This window comes from Perca flavescens, chromosome 6, assembly GCF_004354835.1.
Source record: "Perca flavescens isolate YP-PL-M2 chromosome 6, PFLA_1.0, whole genome shotgun sequence".
Classification (NCBI taxonomy): domain Eukaryota; kingdom Metazoa; phylum Chordata; class Actinopteri; order Perciformes; family Percidae; genus Perca; species Perca flavescens.
Window position 1 is genome coordinate 16048519 of NC_041336.1, and position 9728 is coordinate 16058246.

Below are 9728 nucleotides of genomic sequence, written 5' to 3' on the forward strand. Positions count from 1 at the left end.
CATTTGAACACATAACATTCATTGTGACTACTTTCTTTGAATTTTGAGTGATTTATTCAACTTGGTCACACTTCTTTTGTTTACGGTCAAAAATGACCGACATAGGAAATGAATGGGAAAGAGTATAATTTTCATCCAGGAGATAAAAGAAATCTCCATATACACACACACACACACACACACACACACACCTACAACTTTCCTGTGTTTGTGTTCCCATTCACAGGCGCAAATTTTCCATTTGCAAGGGACACTTGACTGCAATTTGCCATTTGCGCGTGTGAACCACCAATGTTCGCACACGCACACGCACACACACGTACACCAACTCACACCCACTCTCACATGTGAACCAATGTTCGCACACACATGCATGCACACACCCACGTACACACACACACACACACACACACATTTTGACCATTTATTTATGTCCACATAAAGAAAAATAGTACAGGGAAAGTACAAAACTCACATCATCACGAGGATCTAAGTAGCACAATACTCAGTTCTTAAGGATATAAGTAGCAGCGTCTCCGCCATATGTGGCGGCTGCCAATAATAGCAGATATGGCGCAGTACCTTGCAAGCCGTTTCGCCCTCTTTTTGGTCATCCCAAGTTGTTGCAGCCCTCTTACTACCAGCCTGTGTGTGTTTCCTAGGCTACCAAATATGAAAACTAGTAGTGTGCACCTATAGCCCAGCTCTGAGATGGTGTTTAGGACACACACACACACACACACACACACACACACACACAGTTCATGTTGCCACTTGTGCATGTGAACCACCAATGTTCGCACACACATGCATTCACGCACACACACACACACACACACACACACACACACTTCATGTTGTCAATTGTGCATGTGAACCATCAATGTTCGCACACAGATGCATGCACGCACACACACAAACACGTACACACACTCTCACACACACGTGGGAAGAAACATGTCCCCAGTGGAAATGACACCTTTCTCTAGTCTACCGCAATTTCTTACTTATTGGCCTTATTCAGCTCCTCAGATTTAAAAAAACAATATTGGCTTTAAAAGTCAAAAATATTCAAAAAATGCACTTGAAATGTGAAATGTTACATGCAAGGAATGAGTCACAGCAGAGCATAACAATGCATTAATCTGTTCTGTCTTGTGAGGTGTTTTTATGATCAGAGTTTAGCTTATAAAGCTTGTATCTGCTGCTCAGATCTGTTGTGCAATGTGAGTTAAGGCCACACCTCTACTTATTGGGCTACTTAAACTGAATATATATCTGGTAATTCAATGGTTTGAAAGGATGACATTTTATAGTTCAAACAAGTTCATAAATTCGAGATGCATCATCAAGCCCACTTAAATAAATTGTATATAATGAGCGTATACACTATATTACATATATTATTACAAAGAAAGAATCTATTTAACAAGTGGTTCACGGACAATTATTGTTCACGGAATTAATCTCCTGGTTTTTTTTTCACATTGGTTTTACTTCCTCATTGTTTGGAATCTCACAGACTCCACTGCTGCATGTTTTAAAAAAACAACAACAACCACAAACTGGGCTTGCAATTGAGGTAACATGTAATATGGAAATGATCATAAAACGCTGTAACTACTTAAAATAAGGAGATATAAGACATAAAAAAAGTTAATTATGTTATATGGGCTATGCTATGTATGATATATTCAATATATGTCCCAAAAAAAAAGAAACTGGTATTGGAATATTTACAGGTGTTTGAGTGCAGCCCAGGTATAATACTAGGCACAGTCAAAATGTATAGATAAGGTTCTTTTCACTCAAGTCTGTAATGTATCACTGTTGTATGATGATCCTGGGCAGGCCAGGGCCACTTTGGAAATGAATTATGTTAACTTTTAATGTTTTCATCATACAATATGCTACAATTTGCATTACATCTTGTGTTTCATACTATTTGCAGTTTGTTAAATTGTATTTGATTTTGTGTATCTGTTTATTTTATTGTCATTTGTGTTGGATGTCTTTAGTTTTGTGTATATTTGCAAATATATTATTTATATACTGTTTTGAAAACTTAGCGTTAACTTAATGTTGTATTGTTGTTTTGTGGTATCTTTGAACGTAAGTTACATTCTATTATTTTAATTTAATCACTTTCATACTTCTTTAATGTTTGTTTTTTTGTCTTATGTGTTGTATATGATCTCCATAAAGACTCCATTAAAAATTGTACTGGGTCTACAGCTAAAGCAGAGCCAAAGTGGATCCTTAGAAAAAGCTTTTTGTGTTGTTTGCCAGTGTTTTCTATAAATCCATTGTGTACATCTGGACACACTACACAAATTCACATATGTACCAACATCAAAAGTTGTATTGCACCACAAGAGTAAATCCCCTTTTTCAACTTAGGTCTGAGGATCAAAGCTCAATTTTTGCTATTATTTTTCCCATTCATAGAGTTGGGCCCACAGTATGTACACACACCACACCTGCCAAAAAACGCCTGGTTTATAAAGTTGCTGAAATACAAATATGGACTATAGGCCTTTGTTCTTAAATTACTGCATGCTGATAAAGACCACGTCATGTTAGGTGAACACTTTGGAAGGGTGATACGCCCCAAAACTAAACACTTGGGTTTTGTCTTAACAATATGTCATATCAGCACAGAAACTAGACTAATGTATGAGAGGGACGTCAAACTGGGTATAAGAGCTGTGGCCATGCCTTTGTCCTGCTGTTTGTGGATTTAGCCTGTGACGATCTACACCGTAAGACCACCTTTTCAGGAGCAATACACAAACCTCAGGAGGTAAGCCCAGGCTATATGGAATAGTCTTCAGGTTTTTTTATTCCAATTAATTGCAATAACTGATTTTGCTAAATATCGATTGAATAAGTTTAAATTGGTTTTGGATGGAATGAAAACCTGCAGAAGCTTTGATGGCACAGGACTGAACCCGGATCAGGATATTTGTTTTCAATTCAATTCAATTCAATTTTCTTTATAGTATCAAATCATAACAAGAGTTATCTCAAGACACTTTACAGATAGAGTAAGTGTAGACCACACTCTATAATTTATAAAGTCCCAACAATTCTAGTAATACCCCCAAGAGCAAGCATAGTGCGACAGTGGCGAGGAAAAACTCCCTTTTAGGAAGAAACCTCGGCCAGACCCAGGCTCTTGGTAGGCGGTGTCTGACGGTGCCGGTTGGGGGAAACATAGCTGCAAATAAGGCTAGAAAATGCTACCAGATGTTACGTTTTTAATAATATTGCGACTTAGTACGATAAGATCTGTTTTTACAGTTTAATATTAATTTGCTTCTTCTCACAGCAATGGCATTCCAGTCAAACGTGATCAGCTCGCAGCCTCAGGTAACTGTCACACAGTACACCGTGTCGTCCGGATTATCAGATTGGAGTTCAAATGTGTGCGACTGCTGTGAAGACTGTGGCATCTGTAAGTGTTTACGTGTTTGTGGAATCAAGCAAAAATTAACCAACACTGTGAAATTAATTCCAAAGTGGTAACACTATGTCTCTCTCCTCCAGGTCTTTGTGCAACGTTCATCCCTTGTATCCTGGGCTGTAAGGTGGCTCAAGACAACGGGGACAGTTGTTGCCTGCCCTTCCTTCCAGGTGCCATGATTGCTTTAAGGACAAGCATACGCAGCAAATACCACATTGATGTAAGTGTGATAAACACACATTGGACCACCAAAACAATGGCACAGCTGATTTTGTAGTGAAAAGAGCATGCTATTTTGAAGTAACTATGAAATCTGGACAGAAAATGAGAATATTGATGTTTGTCACCAGTTAACTGTGGTTCTTTCCAGGGCTCGGTGTGTGATGACTGGGTGATCATGGCCTGCCTGCCTCTGTGTGGACTGTGTCAGATGGCTCGGGAGCAGAAGAGGAGAGGATGAACTGAATAGTTGTTGAATCTAATTTTAAACTGCAATTGTCTTTATGCAACAAACCAGTCAAGGACACTGACTTTACATTAATGACACATTATTTATTTTGGAATGAAATTATACCTAAATAAAATTAATAAAAACCTATTGGAAGTTTCATGTTGTGACTGAATTTCTAAGGAAGAGAATAGGTTTCACCCGTGTTCCTCTTCCTGATTTCGTGTGTAGCCAATGTAAGACATACACGGTACAAGAAGCTCTCTCAAGAGGCAAGGCGAGCTGAACAACATTCACTCAACAGGTGAGGCTGTCATGGCAAAATAATGTTTTAACTTCAAATATAGTAACATACTTGGCAACTATACTAGCCAGTATTTCTGTGATCAGAGAAGGGTGTGTGAAAGATTGTTTGAAAGATTATAAGAGGGTGACAACAGACAGTTTTTTTAGACTAATACGATCTTCTTCAACACAGTCTCACTCCCTACTCAATGTATGACGCATGGTCAAGGACCCTGGCGTCAAGTTTCAACGAAATAGGGGTACCCTTGACGTTATTTTTCGACGAGGGGGGTCCGTCAGATAGACATTCATGTTATTCCCTCACCGTCGGATATCGACGAAAGAAAAAAACGCCCCCGCCCCTTAACTCGAAATCTGTGACAGTTATTGGTATTTTTAGCCCAATAACCGCTGTTTTAATCAACAATATTCACGAGATAGTATCATGGTTTATATGTATTTCTTTTTATGTTATTATTTCGGTATATTTCGGCCAGGGAAGCTGGATTGCTTTTTTGTTGATTTATATTTTTTAAACTATAATGCTACATCTATCAACATTTATTTAGATGTTATCATTGTATTAATTTCTTTACTTTAATAATATTATTTCGGTCTTATTACCGGTGAAATATTACAGTATATGCTGTAATATAGAACATTACGATATGATCCGAGCAGGAAGCATTCAAAGCCGATAGGCCTGTCCCCCAATGCAATGCGGCCATTCATTTCAAAGTATCGGGCAGCGATCAGCTGGTCTTTAACGCCAGGATCGCTTCAATATACAGATATACAGTCAGTTATTGTGTCACCAGCAACAACACGTTGCTCAGTTTTGTTCCAGTAAGTTATGAACCATAATAACGTTTAAACGAATCCGCGGAAAACTCCGGAAGTGACGTAGTACGTCCCGCTCAGCGGATACGAAGATAAAAATATATAGGCCTAACATAATTGGCCAATAACTGTCACAGATTTCGAGTTAAGGGGCGGGGGGCGTGTTTTTTTCTTTCGTCGATATCCGACGGTGAGGGAATAACATGAATGTCTATCTGACGGACCCCCCTCGTCGAAAAATAACGTCAAGGGTACCCCTATTTCGTTGAAACTTGACGCCAGGGTCCTTGACCATGCGTCATACATTTGACGAGTAGGGAGTGAGACTGTGTTGTCTTCTTTAAATAGGTTGAATGTTGTTAGTCACATGAGGATTGTCACAAAATGTTGCTATCATTTCTTTGTCTATGACAGTACATCCAATTCAAATGATTTGCTGTGGAGCATGTGCATAGTGCTCAGTGATTTATGGTTTTATAAACTTAGAGAATACAATTGCAAAGAGTCATAAAAACAGGTTTAGCTCAAACGGTGTCTTCTGTGTCCACTGACACACAAGCACATAGTCCTATAGGCTTGAGCAATGTCGTCAAACGGGTTCAACCCAAGAAGGTTGCCAGAGAAACATTGAAAAGAGGAGGGTGTGCTGAGGTGTTGTGACCGTCAGCACAGTCTGTTACAATGTCTATTACCACCCTGTCATGGCATGTTTTAATATTGATAGTATCAGGTGTGGAATATAACAACGGGAATTAAATGTCAGGAGAAGGAACGCCAGCAAAGAGTGAAAAGGGATATGAAAACATTAAAGAAGAGGAACCCAGTTTTACTTGAACAAGTTTCACATTTCCTGGAAAACAATAAAACCGTTGGGATGATTGAATGCATGAGATGATTTTAGGAAGCTGGTAAAACTTTTTGTTTTGTTTTGGTTCTGGTATTACACACTAAGAAAAAGTTGAGTTAGTAAAGGAATACGCAGTGCTGAATGTACTGCAGAAAAATATGGCCATTTATATTTTGGGGGCTTCATAGCAGTTTTTATTAAGTGCCTCATACATCCGACTTTTATTCTGAAAAATGTAAAATAACATATTTCTGTCCAGTAATATATATATATATATATATATTTTATATATATATATATATATATATATATATATATATATATATATATATATATATATGAGCCAATTTGTTGTTGTGTTTTCACAATGTTTTAAAAGGTACATTTCAAACTTTTGGAGAGCTTTAAAATTAAAATGATCCAACTAAGAATGCCAAAGACACAAACATTTTAAAGAATGATACCTCAAATTATTTTGTTAATTTTCCCTTTACCCTGTATGAAAACAGGACTGACATGTACAGTAGGAATGGTGATACCTAAGGATTGTGGTATAGTTCTGTATTAGGCTTGTTCTGCTTAGAAAGTAAAAAGTGTGATTTGAATATGTATTCACCTGTACAACATGCTAAGTGACATCAATCCTTCTCTTCATCTTCAGATTCCTGTACAACCTTCAGCCTATGAACAAAAGGCCTAGTTGACAGACATTTGCAACATAACATTCAAACAAACCCAACCAACACGGATGAAAGTCATTTAAAGGACAGTTTCTTTGGACTGCAACAAGACAAAATGGCAAGTCTAACTTATCAGCTGTTGTCAGTTACAGTTTTTCTTGGTGCTGTTCAACTCATCAGTGGGTACAGCTTTAACAACTGCATTGAAGACCCATACTCAGACGGACAAAGTTTTAACTGCGTCCTTCGGAAGGAAAAGAACATGTCTGCTATTATAAAGGATCTGCCGCCATCTGCTGTTAGCCTCAACATCTCCTTTAATCCTCTGTGGCACATTCCATACAAGAGCTTTGTTCATCTACCAAACCTTCAACACCTTAAAATAGATAACAATCACTTGAGGATCATCGATCAGTTTGCTTTCCAAAACTTAAGTCAACTCAAGTCTCTGAATTTGTCCTTTAACAACATCTCAGAGCTCATCCCTTCTGTGTTTCAGGACCTGCACAACCTCACCTATCTCTCGCTGACAAACAATACATTAAAGCAGCTCCCCGAGGGCATTTTCTCCACTCTTCTCAACATGGACACGTTAATAATGAGACAAAACTTTCTGACAAACTTCTCAGGTATTGCTGAGTCTGTTTCACATCTAACAAACCTGAAAATACTAGATCTTTGCTTTAACAATTTAACCTCTCTCAACCACTCAAATGTGTCACTACCCGAATCCCTCACTACATTATATTTATGTAGAAATAATCTGTTGACATTAGGATGTAAGCATTCGTTTCTCGGTTTCATCCAGCTGCTAGATTTGTCATACAATCCTAGGCTCCCCACGATGGCTTTTCAAGGAGTGAATTTGAGTCATATAAACTATCTACGTTTGCGTTCAACAAGTGTCAATGTAGTGGAGTTTTTAAATATCAGCAACGTCAACACAGGTCACATTGATTTCTCTGGCACGGGTCTAAAAAATGTCAACCTGCTCAAGGAGCTATGCAAATCGTTAAAGAGAAAGGTGAAAAAGATAAAAAAATTAGGCCTGGGTAATAATGGGATTAAGAATCTAACAAAGAACGCACTGTCCTATTGTCCTAATATCACAGAAGCTTTGGATCTGTCCCGCAACAACCTGAAAAGCACAAGTTGTCTTAACTTTCTCAATAAACAGACACTAATAAAAAGCTTCAATGCAGAGCATAACCATCTCACCAAACTCCAATCCTGTAAAACACAAAATATGGTTGATTTAGAACATCTGGAAGAGCTGAGCTATCGTTACAACCGCATCCTCTCAGTCAGCTCTTATGCTTTCTATAATACACCAAATATCAAGACGCTAAAGCTTAACATAAACACAATTGCTTTCCTCGATCGAAAAGCTCTCAAAGGGCTTAAACAGCTAACAACTCTCCGATTGGATAATAACCTTTTAACTGATTTGTTCATTGACACGTTTGAAGACAATGTCAACCTGCAAATCCTTAACCTACGCAACAATCAAATTTCTGTCATTTTTAACGGGACCTTCCTCAGTCTCAGCAAATTGACTACACTAGACTTAGGAGGTAACAAGATCACGTATTTCCAGCCATCTGGCCTTGATGGACTAAAAAGTCTGTCCAAATTCTATCTAGATGGAAACAACCTCAAACAGATTGACACTTCCTTCTATCATGTGTTTCAAGACACACTAACAGTGCTGGATTTACAAAGTAATCAGATTCGCTTCCTCAATGCAGAAATACGTTCTCCATTTATGAATCTCAGCAAACTCACTGATCTCAAATTGGATGGACAGCGGCCGCATGGCCTCACTGTTTTACCCCGTAATTTTTTCCATGGCCTACACTCACTGAAATCTCTGTATCTCACCAACAATATGATCAATTATCTTGCTCCTGATGTCTTTGATGATCTGACAGGCTTACATTTCCTCACATTGGATAACTGCTGTGTTGGAGTGACACAACTGCATCCAGGAGTCTTTAAAAATCTAAAAAATTTGACCAAATTGATTGTAGAAAATATGGGCATACAGAACATCTCAAAGGAGGTTTTTGGGAATCTTACACAGTTACACACACTGCAGCTCAACCGCAATGTAATGCAGAGCATTGATGTCGATGCACTAGAAACTTTACCTAAACTCCACTACCTTGACATACGTAACATTCCTTTAAGCTGCACCTGCAAGAATAGCTTGCTTCAAAACTGGACAGTACATAACCCACATGTCCAGGTGGTCTATCTACACAATCTGCGTTGCCCTCACGACGAAAAAGTCAAATTCTACAACTTTGACACCAAAGTTTGTTACAAAGATCTAGGAGAGTACATGTTCATTAGCACAGCGGTTGTGATCTTTCTGTTCACAGTAACTCCTTTACTTCATGTCAAACTCTACTGGAAAATTAAGTACGGCTACTACGTGTTCCGTTCCTGGTTTAGTGAACGGTGGCGCAGACTCAGAGAAGAGGAGGAAAATTGCAAATATGATGCATTTATTTCATATAACTCCTCTGATGAAAAGTGGGTCATGGAAGAGTTAGTGCCCAACCTGGAGGGAAAAGAATCGTCTTTTAAACTTTGCCTACATCACAGGGACTTTGAGCTGGGCCGCGATATCGTGGATAACATCGTCTCTGCTGTGTATAGCAGCCGTAAGACTATATGTGTGGTAAGCAGGAATTTCCTAAGAAGTGAGTGGTGTTCTCTGGAAATCCAACTGGCCAGCTACCGACTCTTCGATGAGCACCGGGATATTCTCTTGCTCGTGTTTTTGGAGCCAATCTCTGAGAGGCAGGTGTCGTCCTATCACCGCATGAGGAAAGTCATGTTGAAAAAGACTTATCTGCAGTGGCCTGGCTCAGACTGCACTAACCCGACGCAGGCCCAAGAGCTGTTTTGGTATCATCTACGTAGGGCGATGAGAACCGGGAGCAGACTCAATACTGAAGAAAATTACAAAAGTAAAGGTCAAGAAGGAACTGAACATTTTGAGACTCAATTATCAGATGAAAACTATTACTTGCAACCTTGAAAATATAGAATTTTATTTGTGACTGCCAAGTCAAACCTACAAAAGTCAAAAGTACAATAAATGAATAATGATACAGGGCTCCAGACTAACTTTTTGCCTTGGTTTCACTGGTG

The 9728-nt window shown here is 38.7% G+C and overlaps 2 protein-coding genes across 4 annotated transcripts; both read left to right on the plus strand.

The window, feature by feature from the left end:
* The first annotated feature begins 2632 nt into the window (after positions 1 to 2632).
* Positions 2633 to 4003, plus strand: cnfn (cornifelin). Of its 3 annotated transcripts, none has more exons than XM_028581721.1 (4): positions 2633 to 2803; positions 3332 to 3457; positions 3550 to 3686; positions 3837 to 4003. In XM_028581721.1, the coding sequence occupies exons 2-4, from the start codon at positions 3334 to 3336 to the stop codon at positions 3924 to 3926; spliced, it is 351 nt and encodes a 116-aa protein (XP_028437522.1). In that variant the 5' UTR covers positions 2633 to 2803; positions 3332 to 3333; the 3' UTR covers positions 3927 to 4003. The 3 variants fall into 3 exon arrangements, with proteins under 3 accessions (XP_028437522.1, XP_028437521.1, XP_028437523.1); XM_028581720.1 differs by lacking the exon at positions 2633 to 2803 and adding an exon at positions 3155 to 3231; XM_028581722.1 differs by lacking the exon at positions 2633 to 2803 and adding an exon at positions 3168 to 3181.
* Positions 4004 to 4136: 133 nt separating this feature from the next.
* On the plus strand, positions 4137 to 9688 carry tlr21 (toll-like receptor 21). Its single transcript, XM_028580121.1, has 2 exons — positions 4137 to 4218; positions 6548 to 9688. The coding sequence occupies exon 2, from the start codon at positions 6682 to 6684 to the stop codon at positions 9613 to 9615; it is 2934 nt and encodes a 977-aa protein (XP_028435922.1). The 5' UTR covers positions 4137 to 4218; positions 6548 to 6681; the 3' UTR covers positions 9616 to 9688.
* Positions 9689 to 9728: the final 40 nt, after the last annotated feature.

What these genes read in the sequence shown, in the direction of transcription:
- tlr21 (XM_028580121.1), top strand. Translation starts at nt 6,682, where the DNA reads ATGGCAAGTCTAACTTATCAGCTGTTGTCAGTTACAGTTTTTCTTGGT.
- cnfn (XM_028581721.1), top strand. Translation starts at nt 3,334, where the DNA reads ATGGCATTCCAGTCAAACGTGATCAGCTCGCAGCCTCAGGTAACTGTC. An exon ending in CTGTGAAGACTGTGGCATCT is followed by an intron (nt 3,458 to 3,549) that starts GTAAGTGTTTAC and finishes TCTCTCCTCCAG; the next exon opens with GTCTTTGTGCAACGTTCATC. An exon ending in GCAGCAAATACCACATTGAT is followed by an intron (nt 3,687 to 3,836) that starts GTAAGTGTGATA and finishes GGTTCTTTCCAG; the next exon opens with GGCTCGGTGTGTGATGACTG.